Below are 25755 nucleotides of genomic sequence, written 5' to 3'. Positions count from 1 at the left end.
GGACTGTAACGCTGGTCTTGCAGCCTTTTTCCTGGCTGACCTAGTTGGGTGCCCACGTGTTGTCCGTGTTGGGTCACAGGGCTCTACAAGTGTTGTTTAGCATATAGAGAGCTGGGGGTGAGGAGAGGGGTGGGAAGTGCTGAGAGCCGGTGTGCAGGGTAAGAAGATCGAGCCAGTCTTCTTGGATATCAAGTTCTTTTGTAAGATTGCTGGAGGAACTCTTGACTCCTCCCGCCTCTTTGACGTTTTGTCCTGTGAGCAGCCTCTGCTTTTGTTGAGTTACAGGGAAGCATTCCTTCCTGTGTTCCCCACTGTCTGTGAGGTTTAGGTCTGCTCGGCATGGTCCGTTCCTACCCCCACTGCTTGGCATTTGCCGCCTCATGAACACCTATGCTTCCCCGCCATGTTTTCTCAGATGCCTTTGGGTGGGTCTTGGAACAGAGGCATGTGTGAGCCTGCTGGTGTTCTTGCTGCTTGGGAGTAAGGAGGACATGCCCTTGTCACAGTGATGTAATTCCCTTGGCACAGTACTTAACAGCAACTGAGCAAACCCTGTTTTCCATGCCCATTTTACCAGACCCTCTTGTTGGGTCAAGTCGACCCCATCAATGGCGGCTCTGGTCTCCTAGCTCAGAATTATCCCCAGTGACTAGCTTGTAGAGTGGTGGTCTGGTTTGTTGGTTGGAAACGTTTAAGAGATAGAGTACTCGTGCTTACCATTTCCTTTGGGAATTTGCTGTGTAGCTGCATGAGTGAAAATAGGCCTGGATGGTTCCTTTTGACTTTAGGTGCTGACAACATAGCAAAGTTGGCAGTGTTGAAATTCTTAGCAATTCAACCTAAATAAACCACTCTATTTAATGACTGTTATTAGGCTAGTAGCTTTGTCTTGATTTCCGCATGTAGTCAGAGTTTCTACATGTTTTCCCTGAAAACTGTTGACTTGATATGAAAGTCAGATATTTCAAGATCCACTTACTGTTTTATGGTAAAATATCTTTTGCATAAGACGGTACAATTTGTAAGAAAATTGTCTAAGTAAGTGTAGGGGAAGAGAAAGTTTCCCTCACTTCTCTTAGGGTTCCTGGCTGGAGCTGAAAATTAAAATGACGAGGACAGATGAACAAAATAAAAGCATACACATTTTGTTGAATTTTTGTGTGTACCTGAGAACCCACACAAGAAGTGAAAGTGACCAGAGCAGAAAGCTTTAAAATCCTTTGGACAGTGAGAAATAAATTTGTAAAGAGGTGACAAGACAAAGGGGTTTGCACTAGGGGTAGTAAATGGTGAAGAAGTAACTGGGAAGGTAAGGGTGAGTTTAACAAGGTCTCTGTGTGTGCGTTTCTCAGCCCTAACTTGCCCATCTTTGGTGAGAAGGTTGTCTTCCCTCCTCCTGGTACAGGGGTGGTACTCTCTGCAGGGGAGTTTATTGACCTGTTTCAGGAAAGAAGGTGGGGTTGGGTGGAAGGTCAGATGACCTTCCCCTTTCTGCTGTTTTCTTAAACTCCTTCAGCTCAAGATACTGAATGTACCAGATTTTGAGGACGCATGTCCTGAACCTTGTCATAAGTCTGATTTGAACGGGGCTTTTAGACCTAAGTGTACATTTAGTAGTTTTTCTGAGTTTGACATGATTTGTATCCGTCTGACCCTGGGCACGGTTGTAGTCTGAGAGGCACGGTTGTAGTCTGAGATGCAGAGAACCCCCAACTGCTCAGTCAGCACCACTGTCTCAGTTGGGAAAAGCTTCAAGAACTTTTTTTAATCAGTAGTTGAGTGAGAGAGCTTTGGACTGGAAGGCAGGAAGACCTAGGTTACCAGTCCAGTGCTTTCACTGATGGTGAGAACATAAAGTCTGACTTCTCTGGTGCTCAGTGTCCCCCTGTGGAAAACAAGGCCTGTGATGAGCAAATGAAATATAATGTGGGAAAGCATTTGAGGACTATGAACCGCTGTAGAACTGTCAAGTGATATCTGTTGGAGGCTGTGGGACATTTCCCCCGAACCGAAAACTGGGGACGTATTAATAGATATTACTTGGGTCTTCCCAGGTGGCTCAGTGGTAAAGAATCCACCTGCCAGTGCAAAAGACCCAGGTTCAATCCTTGGGTTGGGAAGATACCCTGGAGAAGGAAATGGCAACCCATTATAGTATTCTTGCCTGGGAAATCCCATGGACAGAAGAGCCTGGTGGATTACAGTCCATGAGGTTGGAAAGAGTCAGACACGACTGAGTGACTGAGCACACGCACAGATATCATTTGACCTACTTGAACAGGAGATGGTGTGCTTCCTTAAGCTCGTGATCTACTAAGTAGTCATCTAGTAATGGCTAGGCAGTCTGTCTAGTAATGTCTAGTCTGTCTAGACTGCTAGGCAGTCTGTCTAGTAATGGCTAGGCAGGCTGTCTGCCTAAGGAGACCAAATTCTCTTTAGTGGTCTTCCTGGAGTCTGGTGATTGGAAGTTTATGGTCCAAGGATGAAGAGCATTGGTTTTACTCAGGAGCTTGTTAGAATTGCAGCATCTGTACACTCATCCCAGGACAAAGACTCTGGCTTCAGGATCTGCATTTTAAATAGCTCCCAGGGGTACTGTATGTGCATTAAAGTTCCAAGAATATTGGTCTGGAACTCTTGTCAGTGTGTTATTAAATGTAGCTGCCTTTCTAAACTAAGGGTACAGTGTCTTTCGATTTGGTTGTAAATCAATTCAATTTTTGCAGAATTAAATCCATGGTGATAAAATCCAGTATAAAATTTTGGGTTCTTTGGGCGAATTTGGATTCCACCAGTGCCAGTGTATTATTTTAGAACACGTCTCTGAATTACTATTTAAAGGTTATCAGTCAGTCAGTCAGTGAAAGCCGCTCAGTGGTGTCTGACTCTTCTCAACCCCATGGACTGTAGCTCGCCAGGCTCCTCTGTCCATGGGATTTCCCAGGCAAGAGTACTGGAGTAGGTTGCCATTTCCTCCTCCAGAAGATCTTCCCAACCCAGGGATTGAAACCAGGTCTTCTACATTGGATTCTTGACCATCCGAGCCACCAGGGAAGCCTATTTAAGGGTTATAACCTTCTCCATTTCTTTGCTGCCTACTTATAGTTAAAGTCCTTGAAAATAAACTTATGCCCATTCTATTTTTTGGCATTCTCTTCTAAGAGTCACCAGTGATCTCTGTTCTGAAACTGTTGGCATGCTGTCCTTTATCTCTGACCTCACAGGATGGTGACCTGCTCCTTCCCTCCTGGGATGCCTTCTGTCAGCTTTCATGATGTGCCCTCTCCTGGCTGGCCCCTTAGCTTACGCTGGTCCCTTCTCCTTGGCCAGCTTCTTTTTGTCCTTCTGCTCCCCTTGACTCCCCCACTCTGAAATGTTGGTGTCCCCCAGGCCTCCACCTGAGATCCTCTGCCTTCTGACCGCTGGGGCTCCACGGCAGCTCTCAAGCACCAGCCTTGCGTTTTTGGCTTTTTGTTGGAAATCTCAACTTGTCTGTCTCAGAGATATTCCAGACTCTGTTTATTCGAGTTGAATTCATTTTCTTGATCACGCCTCACCTTTAGCTGCAGTTTAACTTTCCTGCTAGTTCAAGTTTCTGCTTAGTTCACTCAGTACCTTTGTGGGCAGCCAGGAGAGATACCACTGGTGGGAACCTGGACACGGGCAAAGAGATGGGTCACTTAGGCCTTTCTGGGTCCCTGGGGCAGGTGTGTCTCATCTCCTGCATGTTTTGGCTTCAGGTCCTCATTCCTTTTTAGCTCCAGCACTGCCATAGCTCTAAGCTGGTTTTGCCTTTGGTCTCTTCCCTTCACTTTCCTCTCCACTCTGGAGTGCCTAAAATTGTCAAGGACGTTTCTAAAATTGGCTCTTGTATCCGTGTTAAGAGCAGTCCTGTGTTCCTGGATACAGCCCTTGACAGTCTTTAAAAAATGCATTCAAGTGTGTTATTGATTCCAGCTATACGCCGCCTCCTATACTGATTGCTGGGCTTCCCTAAATGAGTAAGCTGTTGGACTTGTTTTCAGGACCTCACAGTCTACAGAGATTAAAATGACCAGATAATGTGAGGACCCAAGCTTCATTATTTGATCTTTATCGTCATCTACAAGATAGCAGGGAAGGTGTCGTTAGCTCGTTTGAGGGAGAAAGGTAAGGTTCAGAAGGCTCCTGCAAATAGCAGTGACAGCAGCAGCTGGCAAAAGCCAAACACTGTTCTAGGCGCTTTGCGTGTGAAGTCACGTAGTCTCCAGAGCAGTCCCGCGGCATGTGACTGCCATTATTGTCTCCATTACCCAGATGGGGCAACTCATCTGTGCAGAATGGTTAAGTCTCGAGGCGCAGAGAGATTCAGGGACTTGCCCCGGGTCACACAGCTTTCAAGCGGCAGAGCTGTGACTTGCACACAGGCAGCCTGGCCTGTCAAGGCACATAATGAATGTACTGCATGGCCCTCTTGAGTTTACCTGGCTGCACAGTGTGGCTGCATGATGTCCTGAGAATAAAAATGCAATCTCATTAGCCAGATTCCGCCTCCTCGGTCTTGGCCGTTGTCTCACTTTTCCAGTGTTACCTCATGCCCGTTCCCTTCTCATACCCTTCACAGCGGTTTGTATTATAAATGGGACATGTCCAACCCCTGTTCAGATTCCCTGCCATAAAGCTGTGGCAACAGGGTAGCAGGAAGAAAAAAAAGGGGGGGGTGGCTGTTTATTTGTTTAATTTAGAGCACAGTCAGAAGCAGGAATGTTTCTTGTCGTTCCTCTCCATTGGTGGGCAGATTTTTATTTTATTTTTTTAGTTATTTCCCTCAGTTTTAGGGAAAACCGGTCTTAATTGTGTTTTCTCTTTCTTTGGAGTATCTGTAAGGATGTTAAAACCATGCCCTAGTTTTCACAGTTGGTTTGTCCCGATGAAGATTCAGACACAGTCCGCACATGGCATTTGGTCGATACGTCTTTTAACTCTTGTGAATCTATAGGTTTGGCTCCCCATCTTTTTGTGTGCCTGCCTGCAGTTTATTTGATGAGTGAATTGGGTCATCTTTCCTGTAGTTTCCCGCAATTTGGACTTTGCTGACTGCACCCCCCCACCCCGGCCCCCACCCATGTTCCTCTGTCCCCAGTGTTTCCTGACAATTGATAGTTAGATGTGGAAGCTTGATTGAGTTTAAGGTTTTATTTATTTTTATTTTTTGGCTAGAATACTTTCTAGGTGGTTGCTGGCTGTCTCCCTCAGGTTACTGGATCCTTGGTATTGGATACACGCACCAGGCGGCACATAATTCCTGGTTATTTCCTCTGTTGTTATGTTTGGTGAGTGGGTTTGGATACTGCCTTCCTGATCCACCAGCATTTTGCATAATGGTTTATTTTAGTTGGCTAGGTTTTAATATTCACAATTGTTCTTTTCTGTGCATTGTGTTTATTCATCTTCTAAACACACACACGTGTGCCTGTGTGTTTGTATACACGTATATATATGTAACAGCATGTGTATTACAATGAGTGTGTCTCACAGTTAAAACAAATGGTGGCTATTAAAAGCAACTGGATAGTAATCAAAGGGGTATGGAGTTTGTGTTTGGGATGATGAAACGGATAGTGCTGTTGATTGTATATTGTGAATGTACTCAATGCCACTGAATTGTACACTTAAAATGTTAATTTTTATGGATGTTTTAAGACTACAAAAGCAAATCAGTTGAAAATGGATTGTAGCATACTGAATTTTTTTTTAAAAAGTCCATCATTCCATGATGATTATTCTTCCTCAAGAAGAGTCAAAGGGAGATGCAGGTGGGGAGGTGAAGTTCTTTTTTTCTGAACAATGCCAACTTATAAAGTAGAAGTTGTGATAGAACTGGAAAAAAAAATCTATTTGGCAACCTGCAGGTAATAATTGATTCAGGCAGATGTCCTCAGTGTATGCTAAACTCTTCAGTAAAAGATTATTGGGATTCTCTGTATCTCAGAGTGAAAGAGTCACTCAGTTGTGTCTGACCCCATGAACTGTGTAGCCTGCCAGGCTCCTCGGTCCATGGGATTCTCCAGGCAAGAATACTGGAGTGGTAGTCATTCCCCTTTGCAGGGGATCTTTCCAACCCAGGGATGGAACCTGGGTCTCCTGCATTATAGGCAGATTCTTTACTGTCTGAACCACCAGGGAAGAGTATTTCCTTATAAATTACTTACCAACTACAAAGGGGAAAAGATACCGTTATAGCAGAGGACTTGGCCTCCATCTGTGATCCAATTTAACATTACCGGGAGGAGGGAGACGCTAGCATGGAGCACCCACTGGTGTGATGTGATGGAAAATACACAACGTGACCTTCAGAGATTTCCTGCCAAAGGGTTGCATGTGAATCTAATCATGAGGAAACAATTATACATATCCAGAAAGTAGGACATTTCGTAAGACCTCTGGTCTGACTTTAAAAATGCCAGTCTTATGAATGAAAAGGCTCAAATAAAGGAGGCTCCCAAACAGACATGACAACCAAATGCAGTGTTTGAAACTGGATCCAAAACAAATAGAAGAATGCTCCTGTTGGAGCCATTTGAATAAGGAGTTTATATTCAGTGATACTGTATTAGTTGGCTGGGGCTGCCAAAACAAAGTACCTCAGATGGAGTGGCCTAAACAGCAGAAGTTTATTTTCCCACTAACCTAAAGGCTAGGAGCCCAAGATCAAGGTGTAGCAGGGTTGGTTTCTTCTGAGGCTTTCCTCCTTGGCTCATGGATGGCCTTCGTCTCGTGTCTGGACATGGTCTTTCCTCTGTGTCTGTGCTCTAATTTATGCTTCTTGTAAGGACACCAGTCTTAATGGCTTAAAGCCTGCTTTAGTGACCTCAATTTACCTTAATTACTGCTTTGAGTATCCTGTCTCCAAATACAGGTATAGTCTGATGTCCTGGGGTTAAGGCTTCAACATATGAATTTGGCGGGGGGAACACAGTTCAGCGCATAACAGATATTGAATTGTTTTTAAATTCCCTTGGGGGAGAGAGTGATAATGATGTTCTGAAGGAAAATGGTCCTGGTTTTGTTTCTTATTCTTTATGTTTTCCACTAGATTTTAAGCTGAGAACTGAGCCCTCACAGTACATGTTCCATAACATTCAGACACCGTTCGTTGAATTGTTCATCTATTTGGGGGTGCCACCCATGGCAGAATGAAAGCGGGCAGGAGACTCTTCTGTTACATGTGTGTGATTTGTCAGAAACTTTTCTCTTGCCCTAATAAACCATTTTTGTCAAGCCTCTCCATCCTTCACTGAGCAAACAAACAAAAAGCACTATCTTGGAATACTTGAGGAATTGTGTGTGAGTCACCTCCAAGAGCACGCATAATGGGGAATCATAGCTGCAGAGTAAACCCCGGCAGGGATCTGGCTATTCAAGGTGGATGAATCTCCATGACTACAAAGTAGCTGCTTCGGAAGGAGGCTCCCAGAGAAATGTGCTTCCTTGTGACTGAGAAGGTCTGGCTGGATTCAAGGGAGACAGTTCCAGCAGGTCCGAACAGTATGTCCATTGCTGCTGTTTCAGACCAGCTGCTCCCAATAGCATACTGGGTCCTGCAAGAGGTTTGACCAGAAAGGCTGGTGACCTGTCAGCTCTCTTATCTGACTCTGCCAGGCCCCCTGGCAAGGACTTCCATTCCTTGTGAATCGTCACACTCCTGTTTTTTTTGGTTGGCTGTGGGTCTCTGTTATTGCGTGCAAGCTCTCTCTAGTTGCAGCGTGTGGGCCTCTCGCTGCAGTGACTTCTCTGGTTGTGGAGCGCGGACTCGAGGGCACGTGGGCATCAGTAGTTGTGGCTCACCTGCTTCCTTGCTCCATGGCTTGTGGGCTCTTCCTGGACCAGGGATCAAACCCACGTCTCCTGCACTGGCAGGCAGAATCCCAACCACTGGACCACCAAGGAGATCCCACGCACTTATGTTATCGCAGGGTGATTTGCCTCTGCATTTCAGGGTTCCACTTTCTTTCCATTGTGAATCTCAGCTCCAGAAGTAAAAGGTAGCTCAGCCCCTGGTTTCCTTATGACGGTTCTTGGAGATTTCTATTAGTCTGTGTCTGGTGTCCACCTGCAGTTTAAGAGGAGCCTGGTCTTGAGCTTTGCCCACTCTTCCATTGGGCTATTTGCCTTCTCATATTGACTTTGTCCAAGAGCGCTTTTCAATTAAGAACTTTGGCCTTTTGTCCTATTACACATTATTTATATATTTATTTCTGCAATTGTTTGATGTTTAACTGGCTCATACACACTTTCAACTTTTTCAATCTTGTATGTTACATGTTTGGGCTTCCCTGGTGGCTCTGATGGTAAAGAATCTGCCTGTAATGCGAGAGACCCAGGTTCGATCCCTGGGTTGGGAAGATCTCCTGGAGAAGGGAATGGCTACCCACTCCAGAATTCTTGCCTGGAGAATTCCACGGACAGAGGAGCCATTAATTTTTTCCTGTATGGCTCCTGCATTCTGGGTCATCTGTTGTGTTTAAACACAGCTTTCCCTCCTAGTATTATGCAAGAAACCACTCATGTTTGATATCAGATGAAAGGTAGGGAGGCAGTGTACTTTTTGTTGCTGTTCCATCCCACAAGGTCATGAACTCCCATTAGTGCCACATCATCAGCCAGTGCAACCTGCTGCCAGGTCGGGCCAGACTCTCTGCTGGCTCAGACTCTGATTCGTTCCAAAAGCCAAGAGAGCCTTGCATTAGGGCTCAGCTGTCCACCGATGCCTCAGTCAGCGGGGCCGCTGTGAATACAGAAAGGTTGCAAGTAGCTGGGAAGCAGGGAACTGCTAGATTCTGTCCCAGGTTATGCTACTTTCATTCAATCCTGATTCTCTCTCATTCTCTCTTTGTAACAGATGAGAAAAACAGTATGTCACATTGCTGGTTAGCAAGAGAATCAAAATTTAAACATTCATTTGCAAAGTCCATAAAATAGGGCCAAATAGCATTCTATGTGGGAAACCTGGTTATAAAACCTTCCAGGAGGAACTGGCATTTGACTTAAAACTTAAAAAAAAAACAACTACCCTTTTTTTAAACGTCTCATAATGGAAAGTTTCCATAGGAAATTAGAACAGCGTAACAAACTCTTATGTCCCTTTCCAGCCACTTTCAGAAGTTATGAATTTATGGACGATGTTGTTAATTTATACTACACCCTCTCTTGTCTTCTCATCCTCCTGATTTTTTCAAAGCAAACCCCTGACATCATACATGTAAATATTACGGTATATCTCCAAAACAGATTTTTCCAAAGCACAACTGAAATATCATTGTCACATTAAAAAAAAAATCAGTGCCTCTTCAGTATGATCAAATATCTATTCTGTACACATTTTACACATTTCCACTATCATCTTGGAGAAGGAAATAGTAACCCACTCCAGTATTCTTGCCTGGAAAATCCCATGGACAGAGGAGCCTAGCGGGCTACACTCCACTGGGTCACAAAGAATCAGACACGACTGAGTGACTAAACCATCACTATCATCTTACAATTTTTAAAATTGTTTTTCGAATGGTCATCTAAAGGAGGCCCGGGATTGCAGTTGGTTGATGTGACCTAATTTTGTTTACTCTCCAGGTGCTCTGCTTTCTTAATCTCGTGTTCTCTCTTCCTTTTGAAAGTCTTTATAACGTAATGATTGAAATCATGAACTCTGTTCAAATTGTGGCTCTGGGCAAGTCACTCTACCTCTGTGTACCTCAGTTGCCTCATCTATAAACGGGCCAAGGTTGTTGTTCCTTCCTGGGTTATTGCGGGGGGGCAGTTAATGCACTCCTGTTTCTAAAGCTTAGAGCTGGGCCCGGACGTAGAAAGCTTTGCAGAAGTGTGAGCATCCAACGGGTTTGGAACCAGAGCGCGTGCCCAGGGTCATGTTGGAAGTCGTGGGGGAAGGTGGAGGAGGACTTGCTCCAGTGAAATTGTGAACAGTCTTTGGCACGAGTATCCCAGCTATGCAGAGGGTTCCTGTTGGTTTTCTTTTAACTTCTTCCTGGATTCTTCAATTATATGATGCTGATATACAGCAGAAATTTGAACAGGTAAGGTATTATTTAGTGAAAGCAACTTTCTATTGTCCTGTGATTTGCTGCTTTCTCTTCCTCTGCATTTATTAAGTTAGCTATTCTCTCCCAGAAGCCATTTTAGCTTTCTATGGCATTATCTGGGCTCCCGCAACCTGTGATCTCCTAAGTAGAACCTTTCAACACTTTATAAATATGTCATATACTTTTTATATTCCTTTGTTCCCCATCAGAACATACATCCCAGTCTTCAGAACAGTACAGTCAGTTTTATTCATTTAAGGAGCAGTAGTCATTTGACACTTGCTAATATGTAACAAATTATATTGGGAGTGGTAATTACAACTGCACCTGGTTCCTAATTATACTGTAACCTTGATGCTTAAAAAAAAAATTGAGACTGAGTTCAGCATATAATACTGAGAATAATATTCTGCATTAGGTAAATCCACCTAACCATGGGTGTTTATGTATCATAATGCCAAATCAAAAAGACTTTACTTTAAATTGCTTTCAGCTACAATGTTGTCCAGTAGCACCATTCACAAGGATAGCTTAAAGTCCTCCTCTTTGATCGCCAAATTCTTGGCACATCCTCCAGGTATTAATAGTATAGTTAGTGTGAAATGACCTGGGCTCTAGGGTCATTATTGCTCTGTGATTTGCTACGACTCATTTAAGACCAAGTGTCTTAAATGCCACAGCTTCCTCATCTGGAGACTGGGGATATTTTGTTTGTTTGTTTGTTTGTTTGAACTTTTTATTCTGTATTGCTGCTACTGCTAAGTCACTTCAGTCGTGTCCGACTCTGTGCGACCCCATAGACGGCAGCCCACCAGGCTCCCCCGTCCCTGGGATTCTCCAGACAAGAACACTGGAGTGGGTTGCCTTTTCCTTCTCCAATGCATGAAAGTAAAAAGTGAAAGTGAAGTCGCTCAGTCATGTCTGACTCTTAGCGACCCCATGGACGGCAGCCTACTAGGCTTCTCCATCCATGGGATTTTCCAGGCAAGAGTACTGGAGTGGGGTGCCATTGCCTTCTCGAATTCTGTATTGAGGTGTAGCCAATTAACAATGCTGTGATAGTTTCAGGTGGACAGCAAAGGGACTCAGCCATGCATACACATGTATCCTTTCTCCCCCCAAGCTCCCGTCCCATCCAGGCTGCCACATGACATTGAGCAGAGTTCCATGTACATGCTGTACAATAGATCCTTCTTGGTTATCCACTTTAAATATACAGGTGTGTACATGTCCATTCCAAACTCCCTAACTGTCCCTTCCCCCAGACAACCATAAGTTTGTTTTCTAAGTCTGTGAGTGAAGACTGGGGCTATTAATGGTTCTTCACTTTAGATAGTTTTGGTTATATTTAAGTGAGATCAGGCATAAAGATCAGGCATACAGCCTTTAGGACATGCCTAGCCTAGAGTTCAGGGCCCAGTAAAAGTTAGCTGGTGAGTGTTAATTGCTGTAATCCAGTGATAAACAACCCAGTCCAAGACTTTACCTCCACCACCCCTGACTCCAGCAGAGTTATGGTCTTAGTTCTACCATCAATCTTAATTTGTGGTAGCATGTATCATCACACGCTTGCTGATAAATTTGTCATCACCCCCCTCCACCCGCCCCCGGAGGGGTAGTTCAGTTCAGTTCAGTTCAGTTGCTCAGTCGTGTCCGACTCTTTGTGACCCCATGAATTGCAGCACGCCAGGCCTCCCTGTCCATCACCAACTCCCAGAGTTCACACAGACTCATATCCATCGAGTCAGTGATGCCATCCAGCCATCTCATCCTCTGTCGTCCCCTTCTCCTCCTGCCCCCAATCCCTCCCAGCATCAGAGTCTTTTCCAATGTCAACTCTTCGCATCAGGTGGCCAAAGTACTGGAGTTTCAGCTTCAGCATCATTCCTTCCAAAGAAATCCCAGGGCTGATCTCCTTTGGAATGGACTGGTTGGATCTCCTTGCAGTCCAAGGGACTCTCAAGAGTCTTCTCCAACACCACAGTTCAAAAGCATCAATTCTTCGGTGCTCAGCCTTCTTCACAGTCCAACTCTCACATCCATAGATGACCACAGGAAAACCCATAGCCTTGACTAGTCAAACCTTTGTTGGCAAAGTAATGTCTCTGCTTTTGAATATGCTATCTAGGTTGGTCATAACTTTCCTTCCAAGGAGTAAGCGTCTTTTAATTTCATGGCTGCAGTCACCATCTGCAGTGATTTTGGAGCCCAGAAAAATAAAGTCTGACATTGTTTCCACTGTTTTCACATCTATTTCCCATGAAGTTATGGGACCAGATGCCATGATCTTTGTTTTCTGAATGTTGAGCTTTAAGCCAACTTTTTCACTCTTCACTTTCACTTTCATCAAGAGGCTCTTCAGTTCCTCTTCACTTTCTGCCGTAAGGGTGGTGTCATCTGCATATCTGAGGTTATTGATATTTTTCCCGGCAATCTTGATTCCAGCTTGTGTTTCTTCCAGCCCAGTGTTTCTCATGATGTACTCTGCATATAAGTTAAATAAACAGGGTGACAATATACAGCCTTGACGAACTCCTTTTCCTATTTGGAACCAGTCTGTTGTTCCATGTCCAGTTCTAACTATTGCTTCCTGACCTGCATACAAATTTCTCAAGAGGCAGATCAGGTGGTCTGGTATTCCCATCTCTTTCAGAATTTTCTACAGTTTATTGTGATCCACACAGTCAAAGGCTTTGGCATAGTTAATAAAGCAGAAATAGATGTTTTTCTGGAACTCCCTTGCTCTTTCCATGAACCAGTGGGTGTTGGCAATTTGATCTCTGGTTCCTCTGCCTTTTCTAAAACCAGTTTGAACATCTGGAAGTTCACGATTCACATATTGCTGAAGCCTGGCTTGGAGAATTTTGAGCATTACTTTACTAGCGTGTGAGATGAGTGCAATTGTGTGGTAGTTTGAGCATTCTTTGGCATTGCCTTTCTTTGGGATTGGAATGAAAACTGACCTCTTCCAGTCCTGTGGCCACTGCTGAGTTTTCCAAATTTGCTGGCATATTGAGTGCAGCACTTTCACAGCATCATCTTTCAGGATTTGAAATAGCTCAACTGGAATTCCATCAGCTCCACTAGCTTTGTTCATAGTGATGCTTTCTAAGGCCCACTTGACTTCACATTCCAGGATGTCTGGCTCTAGGTCAGTGAGCACACCATCGTGATTATCTGGGTTGTGAAGATCTTTTTTGTACAGTTCTTCTGTATATTCTTGCCATCTCTTCTTAATATCTTCTGCTTCTGTTAGGTCCATACCATTTCTGTCCTTTATCAAGCCCATCTTTGCATGCAATGTTCCCTTGGTATCCCTAATTTTCTTGAAGAGATCTCTAATCTTTCTCATTCTGTTGTTTTCCTCTATTTCTTTGCATTGATTGCTGAGGAAGGCTTTCTTATCTCTTCTTGCTATTCTTTGGAACTCTGCATTCAGATGTTTATATCTTTCCTTTTCTCCTTTGCTTTTCGCTTCTCTTCTTTTCACAGCTATTTGTAAGGCCTCCCCAGACAGCCATTTTGCTTTTTTGCATTTCTTTTCCATGGGGATGGTCTTGATCCCTGTCTCCTGTACAATGTCAGAACCCTTAGCATGTTAATAATCATAATTGTTTTAAATTCCTAGTCTGATAATCTCAACATTCCTGCCACATCTGTCTCTTTAGATCGTGCTGTTTTGCCTTTTGGTATTTTTTGTGATTTTTTTTTCCTTGATATTCAGGTGTGGTGTACTGGATAAAAGGGATGGCTGTAACTGGTCCTTTGGTATTGTGAGGGTAGGGTGTAGAGGCAGAAGAAATGTTCTGTAGGCCTGTGACCAGGTCCCAGTTCAGTAGAGAGCCCACGCCCCTGGACAGTGTACTTCACAAGTGTTTCTCCATCCCTCTTCCCCTCAGGTGGGAGAGGATGGCTGAAGGTGGCTGGTGTTGGGTATTGCCTTTCCTCTGGTTAACTGGCTCCGGTAATACTCCCACAGGTTAGGTGCCTATGAAATAATTTCTTCTGAAGCAGAGCTGGGGGCTCTTGTGCATTTCAGCTTGGTTCCTTTTCCTTTCCTCCTATTGAAAGTGCCAGGTAGTCTTTCTCTGGTAGTCACTGAGAGCCAAGTTGAGCTCCAGGAGGTAAAACTCACAAATGTGTGGAGAATCCATGATGTCTAGGTCCACCTAGAGTTTTGCAAAGTCTTTTCTTGTCCACACTGAGCCTCCAGCAGTTGTCCATCTGCAGCTCAGAGTTACCCACTCTCAACACTGGTTCCTGCAGAGGTTTCAGTGGATGGGTTTCAGCTCTGATAAATTGTGATTTTCTGGTTCTGCCTTTCTGTCTCCATTTTGGGGGGCAGTGGTTTGGGAGTAGTTGATTTTTCAGCATTTAGGCTTTTTACTTATTTTTATGACGGACTGACCATTTCTAAGCCCCTTGCATGCTGGACTGGAAACCAGACATGTCCCCATCATCTTTGGATTACCTTTCCTATATTGGAGGAAATCCCCACATTACAAGGTCTGCCTGCCAGAACATGAGTCAGAACTCGGTTCCCATCTTTACCTGCAGCCAGGGCACAAGCACGTGATCTGGCTTTGCCGAGTGGACACTCAGTGTGGGTTTGATTTGGAAGAGGGCAGGCAGCTCAAGGGGTAAAGAATCAGCCTGTCAGTGCAGGAGACATGGGTTCGATTCCTGGGTCAGGAACACGCTCTGGAGGACGAAATGGCTACCCATCCAGTATTCTTGCCTGGAAAATCCCATGGATAGAGGGGCCTAGAAAGCTATAGTGCTTGCGGTCACAGAGAGTCTGATATGACTAAACACACACAAACACACACAGCAGCTTGTGTGTGAAGCTGCCATTTCGGCTGACCTAACAGGCAGCCTAGGCAACCAGCTTTTGTTGTGGGTTCTGAGCTGGGTTTCTCACCTCAGATCCTAGGATAGCTTGAAGCATCATTGGTGGCCCCCTTAGCCTCAAGCTGATTGATTCTCCAGACTTCCTAACAAGACTGTGATCATCCAATAGAATTTTAATTTTCTCCTTAGCCTTTCATCTTTTGTTGCTTATTTCTAAGTTGAATACACGTTGGACCTACTTCCTCATCTTCCATTCTTATTTGGGATTAGAAATAGATGGCTGTGTTTTTGGCTTGTATTTGTTAACAGTAGCTGTTAATCACTACCAGCCTTACGTATCACTCTGTAATTCACAGAGCACTTTTTCTTCATCCTAGTTAATGCTTAAGATAACTTTATGAAATAGATAAGTAAATTTTGTCATTTTGCCCTATTTTTTTTTTTTTTTTGACAGGGAAGTAGGATTTATTGGTAGGCACGAGTTGGTTTTTTTTGACAGGGAAGTAGGATTTATTGGTAGGAATGAGTAAGGAGGGAACAGTGCCAACGCTCTCATGAGTGCAGGTTCACCATTTGTTCAGAGGGCCACGGTTCGGGATCTGTCTGACCCCACAGCCATCCAGGATGAGCCGCTTTTCTGCCACCATGCTTTCAAATTCATCCGCATTAAATTTAGTAAATCCCTGCTTCTTGGAGATGTGGATCTTCTGGTGGCCAGGGAACTTGAACTTGGTCCTGCAGATGGCCCCAATCACAGGCTCCTTGTTCTGCACCTTGGTGCAGATGGACATTAAGACTTGGGCAGTGTGGACCCTGGCCACTGCCCTGGGGCTTTCCAAAGAAACCAGGCATACACGTCTGGAGCCTACACTGGGGACAGCATGCCAGCTGTGAGTGTGCACTGGAAAGGGTTTTCTCCAGGGTCGCTTAGGGCAGCCTTTGCGGGCAGCAGGCTGTGCCTCCAGGGTCGCTTAGGGCAGCCTCTGCAGGCAGCAGGCTGTGCCTCCAGGGTCGCTTAGGGCAGCCTCTGCAGGCAGCAGGCTGTGTGCACTGCTGAGGAGGCTGCTATTTGCAGCCACCGTACATGGGGCCGCTCTGGGGAAAAGAACATAGTCGACTTGATCGGCTGCAAAGCACTTTGCCCTTTTTATAGATGAGGAAACTAAAACTTGGAGATGCTAACTGACTTGTCCAAGATCACCAAGTTAGCAACATGGTGAAACCCCAAACCTGATGATGTTTGCTTATGAGACGATGAGCAAGCAATGCTTTCTCCATAAGGAGTTGAAAATATAAAGAGACGAATGTCTGCTTCAGAGGAGACTTATACTGTCTCTTGTCAAATTTTTAGTCTTGGGAACATTTACTGGAATGTTAGCTTTAGCTTAATAATAATAAAATCTAAAATTAGAGTGTTTAAAGTTATTTTGGCATAACAGCACCCACAGCTAAAACACTGCCATTCATTTTTTAATTGCTGTACTCTGCTTCTTCATACAGAAATTTAATGGTGATGGCTTTATCATTGTCTAATGTTTGTCTACAACCCATTTCATAAACTACTAAATCCTTCTGATAAAATATTTCCACATCCCTGAAATAACCCACTTGCATAGTTACCCAGTGGGTTAACATTTGTGGTGTCTGCTGCTTTATAAGTCAACTGTTGAGTGACTTGAACATTTGAGGATTGACTACACAGAAGGGTTGTGGTTTGAATACTGCTTAACATGATATCTTGTTTGTACATTGATTCCAGTAACTTTTTATAGTTACTACTCTTCATTTATTAGACCATAGGGGAACCTTAGGGCGAGGAATGAGTGATTCAGTGAAGTCAATGAAAACTTATTTTTCTTAAATGTGACGAGACACTTCATTTTTATCCCTCTTGAGTGAATGGTGACTGTGGTTTTGGGGAATTTCAGGCTTTCTTTTACAGCTACTGATTGTATCAGTCAAGGTCCACTTGCAGAGAACAGAATCCACTCTAGCTGGTTTAAGCAGAGGGAAATTTATTACGGGGTGTTAAATGGCTTATGGAATTTGTTGGAAAGGTGAAGAAGCGAACTTCAGGTTGAGCTCTTAGGAGTGACTTGCAGAGCCTCACTGCAGAGCAGGCCACCAGGGGAGCAGTTGCCTTTTGTACAGTCATGAGACTGCCCACCAAACCGGGAGTGTTTCAGAACCATGCTGCCGCTGACATGGCAGGAGGAAAACTAGACACTTCCATCTGCCACAGGAAGATCAGCCAATTCCAAGGATGATGCTTGCTGGCAGAAACAGCAAAGACACAGCCCCTACCTTCCAAATCTTGGCTTTCCAAAACTTTGCCTCCCACATCTCACTTAGCTTCATCTGATTGACAGCACCTAGGCCGCATAGCTGCAAGGGATTCTGGGAAATGTAGTTTAACCTTCCAGTCTCTGCAGTATAGGAAGATACGTGGGAAGAAAGGGTAGCCCCAGCTTCTGAGTTATTAGGTCACACCCAGTAGTGCTTTCCATGAGATTCAGGACCACCCACTACGGGTTTTTCCCACCTCTCCGTTTTCTGCTTGTCAGTGCACGCAAACAAGCATGCATGTGCTTACACACACACAGTAGCTTTCGATGAGCTGCCTCTCTGTTTTCACTTCATATCTAAAGTAAACAATTACTTCATGACAGTAGAATTTTCAGTGTAAGTCTGAGCTTGTCTTTCGGACCTTTCAGGTTTGGGAGGGTGATGGAAGAACTGTTGCTGAGTGAGGTAGCAAGTTAAATGAGATCCTGGGTTCTAACCCAGTGGTTCTCAGCTTGGTCCGTCACTATCTGGTGGTGAAGCTTTAAAGGTACCCATTCCAGAGATTCTAATTCAGTTGGACTTTGCCGTCTAATTTGATCAGCCTGGGGTTTGATAAAACCCCAGAGCCCTGAGGCAATGCAATCATGCAGCCAGGGCAGTGGATCTGAAGCCCAGTCAGACAGGATTTTACATTAATTACAGCTGTGCTTCTTACACTTTGAAATGGAGTGAAGTTGCCCAGTCGTGTCCGACTCTTTACGGTCCCATGAACTGTAGTCTACCAGGCTTCTCTGTCCATGGGATTTTCCAGGCAAGAGTACTGGAGTGGGTTGCCATTTCCTTCTCCAGGGGATCTTCTTGACCCAGGGGTCGAACCCAGGTCTCCTGCATTGCAGGCAGACACTTGACCCTCTGAACCTACAGGCATCAAAATCACCTGGGGGACTTGTTAAACCATAGATTGCTTGATCCCGCCCCCAGAGTTTCTGACTTGGTAGATTTGGGGCGGAGTGTGAGAATTTGCAGTTCCGTTGGCCTAACAGGAGCTGCCTGTTTTCCTTGTAAAGACTTGATTTCTACTCACCTGGAAGTTTTCTTTAAGAACGTGTTCCGAGCTCTTAGTTTCTGACCTTTACTGGAGCAGGGGACACGGAGGAGTAAGGTGTCTACGAGGAGATCGCGGTCTTAATGGCTCGAGCTTCCCAGTGTAAGAAGAGAGCTTTTCTGCATATTTTCTTCTTCAAATTAATATCCCTGACTTTTTTGTAGGTTATGTTTGTTCCCTCTCAACACCCCTGGTTAGACCCAGCAACTATTTTAAGTGCACAGTTCGGTACCTCTGCAGTTTGTTAAAGCAATGAGCCCTCAACTGAGTCTTGATTCCACTGTAAGAAAGCCAGTTTAAATAACACTCCTACACGGAGAAAAATCTTTTCTGGTGTCTTCCTCTGTTTGGCTGCTGTAACTCATATTAAAATGAAAGTGAATTTATTTGTCCTCAAAAATATCTTTCTGGGTTTCCTTGCCATGCGTCCCACTGCCTGCTTTTTAAAACCAGTCCTTCAAGTTATATTATTGTTGGCTGTTTTTTTTTTTTTTTTTGTATTTGGAATTTACCTACCCAGTATATGTGTTTTGCAAATGCTATTGATAGCCTATTTAAACTGTTTTTTATAATGTTTGTCTTGTCAAAAATGTTACATATTCAGTGATCCTCAAATTTTGCCCTGTGGAACATACTTTGGGGGAATTGACCTGAAATGTCTATACTGTCATTAATAAAGATAAAGATCTCCCAGTTTATGGAAAAAAAAGATAATGCATAGTTTCCATTTTTACCGCCCCCCTCACCTGCTTTCTTCTTTAACCTCCACTTGGTGTGAATGTTATGTGCTTGTGTATGAAATTATTAAGTAGCAAATGGTGATATTTCATAGTCATCTGCCAAGAATCCTTTTTCTTCTTGGTGATTTACTCCCTAACAATGTTTGAAAATTACTTTATTTACAACTTTTGATATAAAAACTTTGTTTTAATGGTGGCATCTATTCTTATAAATGCAAATTCAAAACAGTAATGATAAAGCAAATCAGGCAACTAGGTAGTAAGAATAATAGCTGTAAATGCTGCTGCTGCTAAGTTGCTTCAGTTGTGTCCGACTCTGTGCAACCCCATTGATGGCAGCCCACCAGGCTCCTCTGTCCCTGGGATTCTCCAGGCAAGAACACTGGAGTGGGTTGCCATTTCTTTCTCCAATGCATGCTAAGTTGCATCAGTCGTGTCCGACTCTGTGCTACCCCATGGACAGCAGCCCATCAGGCTCCTCTGTCCAGGGAATTCTCTAGCAAGAATACTGGAGTGGGTTGCCATTTCCTTCTCCCAATAGCTGTAAATATTTACATGCTATTCATATTTGAGAAATATATACTTGTATATAAAACAATGAAAATTAGCCTTTGGAGAAAACCTAAAGTTTGAGAATCTTCTAAAGCCTGATGAACTAAGGCTTGTCAGGTGATGCAGTGTGAGCTTGCCTGAACAGCTGTTCTGAGTTGGCTTAAAAACAGAGGGTCACACAGCAAGTGAGTTGAGAGCTCAGGTCTGCCCCCCACAATCAAGGGCAGTCTGATACTGGAGCATGTTCTTAATCATAGCACTGGATGGATACACTACAAAGGGGTGGTACTAGGAGAAACTGGGAGAGTCTTGATTTTTAGGTGTGTGCTATTTTATATTAGGGGTCACATAAACTGTGGTCCATTTAAAGCTGCTTACGATGTGACTCAGTGAGAAGACCAGCACAGTAAGGGGATGGAAGATTTGGAACTTGACCTCCGCTCAGAAAACACTTAGAAATGTCAGCAAAAATTGTTGCTAAATCTGACTTTCAGGGAAATAAGTGACCCTTTCTGAGTCTTGGTTTCCCCTTCTGTCAAATGAGAGCAATAATATGCTCTGTCTGAGCCTGAGGTCTGCCATGATGATCCAGTGACGTCATAGTCCTGCTCTGAAAACTTGTAAGTGTTCTGTACACATTAGGTGACATGGCTTAGACGCGTTGGGCCGCCATATGGATGGGTTTCTCCCGTGCCCTCCACCCTGGGAGAGTTACAGACTGAAAGCTTTCTTTCTGTCACAGAGGCGTAGTCCTGGTGGTGAGCAATGACTGTGCATTCTGGGATCAGTAAGGAGAAGAATGCTGTGGGAGTCAGGGCGGGGACGTTCACTCTGAAGTAGCATTGCCCAGGGAAGGCTTTATGAAGTGTGTGTGGCAGAGTGAATTAATTTGATTTTAAAGGATGTGTTATTCAGATGGAGGAAGAATAGTTCACTTTGTGGAAACTTACCTTTGCTTTTAAAAGGAAACCCAGTTAAGTGCTGAGGGTCACCATATGCCTTTTAAAAAAATGTTACTTACGGTCTTGAGACGTAGAACTTGGAGGGAGTGTCTTTTCTCTTGAAGAAGAGGATGGAAACTTCTCGTGCTGTCCCATCTCCAATAGTGTTTGTCCTCCCCGCCTTTCTCAGAATATAGACCCCAGTGGAGGGGATCTTGTGAGACTCTCAGCAGCACCATCATCCGTCTTAGGTTGGCTTTGCAGTCGACTTTTATATTTTTTTTTCCTCTTTAATTGAATAGTAGAGAACACTCAGTGACTGAGGATTTTAAAAAGATGACAAATGCTTATGGCTAAAAATAGCACTGGTAGTTACAAGTACTCAGCAGAAGTTAGGAGTTATCAGTCTTGGTTTGGGAAACAAGGAGACCAACTAGCTGGTTTCAGGAAAACTACCTCTCCTATTCCAACAATTAGTTAATAAAATTACTCCTGACAGTGGCGGGCCACGGAGCTTGGGCAGTTACATATTTCGAGACAGAGAACCCATTGTCCAAAGATCTCAGGAGAGCCTTTGCAAACACACCGAAGGGATTTAGAACAATTTGCATAAATCTCCCCATGGATGGTGACATGGCTCCAGTATTGGGGTGGTTCCAGGAACCCCTCCTTGGCTGTATCATGGGGTGATGCTGTGCTTGGGGAGAGTTCAGTCTCATGACGGTTTCTGCCAGCAGGATTGGGTGATGGGACGCTGAATAAGCCCACTGTTTGGGTCCACATAAGGACTCTTTTGTGTTGGCCCGGGGCAGCCATGTTCGAGTTTGTCTTCTCTTTCCCCAGTGATGTTTTTGGACTTTGTGGGCTGGAGAATTAAGCACAACACCTATTCTGAGCTAATCTGTCAAACTTTGCTCTTGAAAGGTAACCATAGCCCCTTGTATTCCAGAACGTGGTAAATAATAATCATACTTTTGGAGACTTATGGTTTCTTTTTTTTTGTTGTTGTTGTTGAAATACAGTTGATTTACAATATTAGTTTCAGGTGTACAACATTGTTCAATATTTTTATGGATTATATTCCATCTAAAGTTATTAGAAAACAATGGTTGTATTTCCCAATGCTGTACAAGTGGAGACTTCTGGATTTTTTTATAAAGCTGGGGAGAGGAGGATACTGCTGGACATGTCCAGATTGCTGGGTGTTCATGCCTGTCCATTGCGGAGCCATGGGAATTAATTGCCTTCTGTCTGTGACTGTTATTTGCCTTGTTCACTAACCTCTCTAAAAACTACGTTTTCTTGCACACTTAACAAGTTGTACTTTAATATTTAATATTCCCCTGTGAAAGAGTTTGGGTCACTCTGGATTGCAGTTTAAAATGCTAGGTGGTTGCAAGTCTGTTTTAACTTTTCTTTTTTGTTGTTCATTTTGGAAAAAAATGATATATATTAAACACTGCGTATTAGGAGCTTTTGTTTCTTGCATGGAATGTTATCATTCTAGAAGCCTCATAAGAAGTCTGGTGTAAAATCCAGAGAGTAGTTTAAGCACTGGGTAAATTCAGTGCTTTAAGTGCAGAAATGAAATTCACTGATTTCTAACCTGGAGTTGATTTTCTTTCAGTCTGCAAGCTTGATTTCTCAGCTTTGTTCTAATAATATAAACATTTTTATGTTTATTTATAGGTGGCTTTAACCAAGAGAGCCGATCCAGCTGAACTTAAAACAATATTTTTGAAGGTCAGTATAAAGGAATCAGTTTTGTTTCTTATTTGTGTTCTACAGCTTTTAAAGATTATTTTCAAGCAGCTCTCTATTTTGTTGTTACATTTTAAAAAACATCCCCAGAAGTACCTTTACTTAAGACTTGTAAAAGAGACCCTTTACAATTTTATATCTGTCTTTCAGAATGTGTCACGTACTTGTAGGCGACTGTCTGTGCTGGCTGCGTGGTTTACATTTCACTTTGTTGTCTCACATGATGTTCAGTACCGTCTCGCAACCCATTTACCTTTCCAAGATTGTCCTGTGCAGCAGATGATACTAAAGCTTTCCATCTTAAGTGTAAAGCTCTTTGTAAACACCTTTTGTCATCCTTCATTCATCCGGAATGGACTTCCCTGGGCTCTCCTGAGCAGAACATTGCTGTTGTTACCATCATCATATCATTTAACTTCAGCCGTGGTGCCCTTGAGGAGGCCTCAGTACGAATATCAGTAGATACTACATCACACTATACAAGTTTATTTCCTTTGTTTCTTATATTTTCACTTACTTTGTGATATTGAGCACTGAGTGACTAATACTCTAATAATAAAGTCTGCCTCAGGTCCCAAACACTGAACCACTTTTAAGGTTATTTAACTGGCAATAAAAATACTCAAGAAAGGCCATTTTTGTAAAGAGAATTTTAAAAAGTACATATGTAGGCCTTCCCTAAACATGGTGAGAAGGTAGGTGTGCTGTATTTAAAGAGAACCCAAGGCTTCAAGTGAGAAACTTGTTCTGCTGCTGTGTATATATGGCTTAGGAAGTTATTAATTCTCCTAGCATCACTTTCCGTATCAAAATGGGTTACTGTTAAAAATTGAGGAATCGGGGAATTTGAATACTGATAGGATTATTTGATATTAAGTAATTATTCATTGATTTTTAGGCTAGGTCATAGTATTCTGAATATGGAAACTATAAAGAGTTTTTCAGAGATGTACACTGAAGTATTTAAAGGTGAGATTATGATATCTGAGATTTGCTTTTAAATAACCCAGTTTTGGTGGTGTAGGAAAAATTATCATAGGCAGTATGATAATTTTTGCAATTGGAAAATGGAATACTGGATTTACTACACTGTTCACTCTACTTTGTGTATATTTGCACATTTACATAATGTTATAAAAAGTTGTGAAGATTCTATGAAAAAAACTTACTTGAAAGTGCTGTGTATTAGATATGCACCTGATATGCATTAGATATTGATTCAGTAAATGCTTGAAATTAAGTTATTCATAGAGACAAAGACTCCAAGAGAAAATGGGTAAAAAACAGGAGAAAAAAAGAAACAATTTGTGAAGTAGACTGGGTTGTATATTAGAAGGCAGGGTTCTTTATAAAGCTTGTGTTTTGCCCAGAAACGATAAATACGGTATAGAGACGCTAAGCTGGAAAAGGATTCTGGGTAATGAAAGTCCGGAAAACAGAAACGCATTTGTTTCTCACCTGGTGTCTGTTGCTGCGCACGTCGGGCCCCCCATGATGGGGCTGAGGTGTATATGAAGGAGCCATAGATGTTTTTGGGCTGTGTGTTTATAAGGTTTTTGTTGTAAAACTCTAATGATGTAATTCTGGAAGACCACTTGCAGGAGAGCCTGCTAGTGGGCTGCTAAAGCGCCTAGAGAGAAGGACGAAGCTCCTAACATTGAATCGGCAGAGTCACGATCATTCTCGGACCTCAGAACCTGTGACTGCTGTTTTCTAAGCCAACAGTAGCTGTGGGCATCGGGAAATGGGAACAACTTAGAGGGTCTCAGTAGATGGTGCTCCTTGAATCCTTATTGGTCTTCTTGATATGATTCAGTGGAAAGGTTCCAGGTAGAAGCTGTGACCACAGTTTGGGGCCATGTGGTAGCAGATGAGGCTGGGTTAAGAGCCTACCAATGGAAGGAGGTATCTTTTCTAGTGGCTGCATCGCAGTTGCAGGGGAGTTTTACTGGAGGCAAGTGGGATTGGCCAGGGAAACCCAGGGGAGGGTAGGAGTCCCTGCAGAGTTCTGGAGAGCAGCCTGTGGGGCTTCTGTGTCAGTGGGCCTGAAGGCTGGGGTGGAACCTTTGGGACCAAAAAGGAAGTGCTGTCTTCCCTTGGTGTGGCTGGGACTAAATGGCTTTTGAGTGACAATTCCAGATGACTTAGAGTCCAATGGGATGATGTGGGGGGAACTGTCCCTGAAGAAAAGAAGTGATCAGCAGTTTCTAGAAGGGATTGTGGATCTGGCAGAGGTTTGGGTGATCTCATCAGGCTTGGGTAGTGTGGTACCAACGCAAATCCACCTTGGCTCAGCACGCTGAGGATCTCTTGTTTACTCTCTACCGCAGACGGTGCTGTGGGGGAAGAATAGGGAGCGAGGCGCCTTTGGGGGCTGTGCCAGGCACGTCTCCAGTGAGCCTGGGCTTTCTATTTTTTTTTTTTTTTTGCTTAAGTAAATTGTGGTTCATTTATTTATTTATTTTTAAAATTTTCATTTTGTATTAGCATATAGTTGATTGAGGGGCTTCCCTGGTGGCTCAGCTGTAAAAAATCTGCTTGCAGTGCAGAAGATGCAGGTTAAATCCCTGGGAGAGGAAGATCTGGCTACCCACTCCAGTATTTGTGCCTGGAGAATCCCTTGGACAGAGGAGTTGGAAAGCTACAGTCCATGGGGTCACAAAGAGTCGGACTTAGCATGCATAGCTGATTGACAATGAATAACTGAATCACTTTGCTGTACACCTGGACTTGTTAGTTCTAAGAGTGGATCAGCAGCAAGCACTCTGTAAACCTGACTATTTGCTGCCTTTTTTCTGACATTTTCCTGACTTTTCTTCTTTATAAATATCCCAACCTCTCTGCTACACTAGTTAGGCGATACTCCTGTAGCTTAGGGGAGGTGGAGGGAAGCTTCATTGTTCTTTTGAGACCAGATGTGCTGGTAATGGAGTTGACAGCTGTGGCGAGCAGAGAGACCTAATGGAACCGAAACATAAGGAGAGAGGGCTCCTGGAGGACTAAAATGAGCCCTGTTCTGGCTTATTTATGTTTGTTTGTTTTTTTTTTGAAAAGAGTTAAAATCAGTTCTTTTTCTGAAGTTGCTTACTGTCAGATGTTGGGGTTATAAAGATGAATTTAATCATGGCTCCTGCCCTTAACTATCTCACTGTGTGTCTCTGAGTGTTTAAGAAAAAAATCCACAATATGGTTGATATACATTATACAGTACATAATATGGTTGATACGCATTGTATAGTATTAATTAGCAAGAAGATGATGTGGGGCCAATTATATCTTCCTAGAGAGGGTCATTACAGTTGCTGGGCCGTGGTGACATTTGAGCTGCTGTTTATCAGATGGAGAAGGTGGAGGATTGTGGAGCAAAGCAAGACAAAGGAAATAATAGTGCAAGCAAAAGCAAAGAACTCCAGGCATGGAGGTGGCCTGGCGCAGAGAAGCTT

At 43.5% G+C, this 25755-nt stretch overlaps 1 protein-coding gene and 1 non-coding gene across 7 annotated transcripts in view; one reads left to right on the top strand and one right to left on the bottom strand.

The window, feature by feature from the left end:
* The window catches only part of SLC25A13 (solute carrier family 25 member 13), a 228434-nt gene that overhangs the window by 6700 nt on the left and 195979 nt on the right, over positions 1-25755 (top strand). For 4 of the 6 annotated variants that reach the window (XM_055589795.1, XM_055589792.1, XM_055589790.1 and 1 more), the window contains exons 1-2: positions 18335-18420; positions 22241-22294. Coding sequence is in view for 2 of the 6 variants with exons in the window: in XM_055589788.1 (XP_055445763.1) it covers positions 22241-22294 (54 nt within the window). In the remaining 4 variants the exon portion in view is untranslated. Of the gene's footprint in view, positions 1-18334; positions 18421-22240; positions 22295-25755 lie in introns of those variants that run through there. The other 2 variants (XM_055589788.1, XM_055589786.1) reach the window with 1 other exon arrangement.
* Positions 15925-16059, bottom strand: LOC129659732 (small nucleolar RNA SNORA70). The gene has a single exon (XR_008718207.1). It is a non-coding gene; the product is annotated as a small nucleolar RNA SNORA70 (small nucleolar RNA).

This window comes from Bubalus kerabau, chromosome 8, assembly GCF_029407905.1.
Source record: "Bubalus kerabau isolate K-KA32 ecotype Philippines breed swamp buffalo chromosome 8, PCC_UOA_SB_1v2, whole genome shotgun sequence".
Lineage (NCBI taxonomy): Eukaryota > Metazoa > Chordata > Mammalia > Artiodactyla > Bovidae > Bubalus > Bubalus kerabau.
This window is presented reverse-complemented; position numbering and strand designations above follow the sequence as displayed.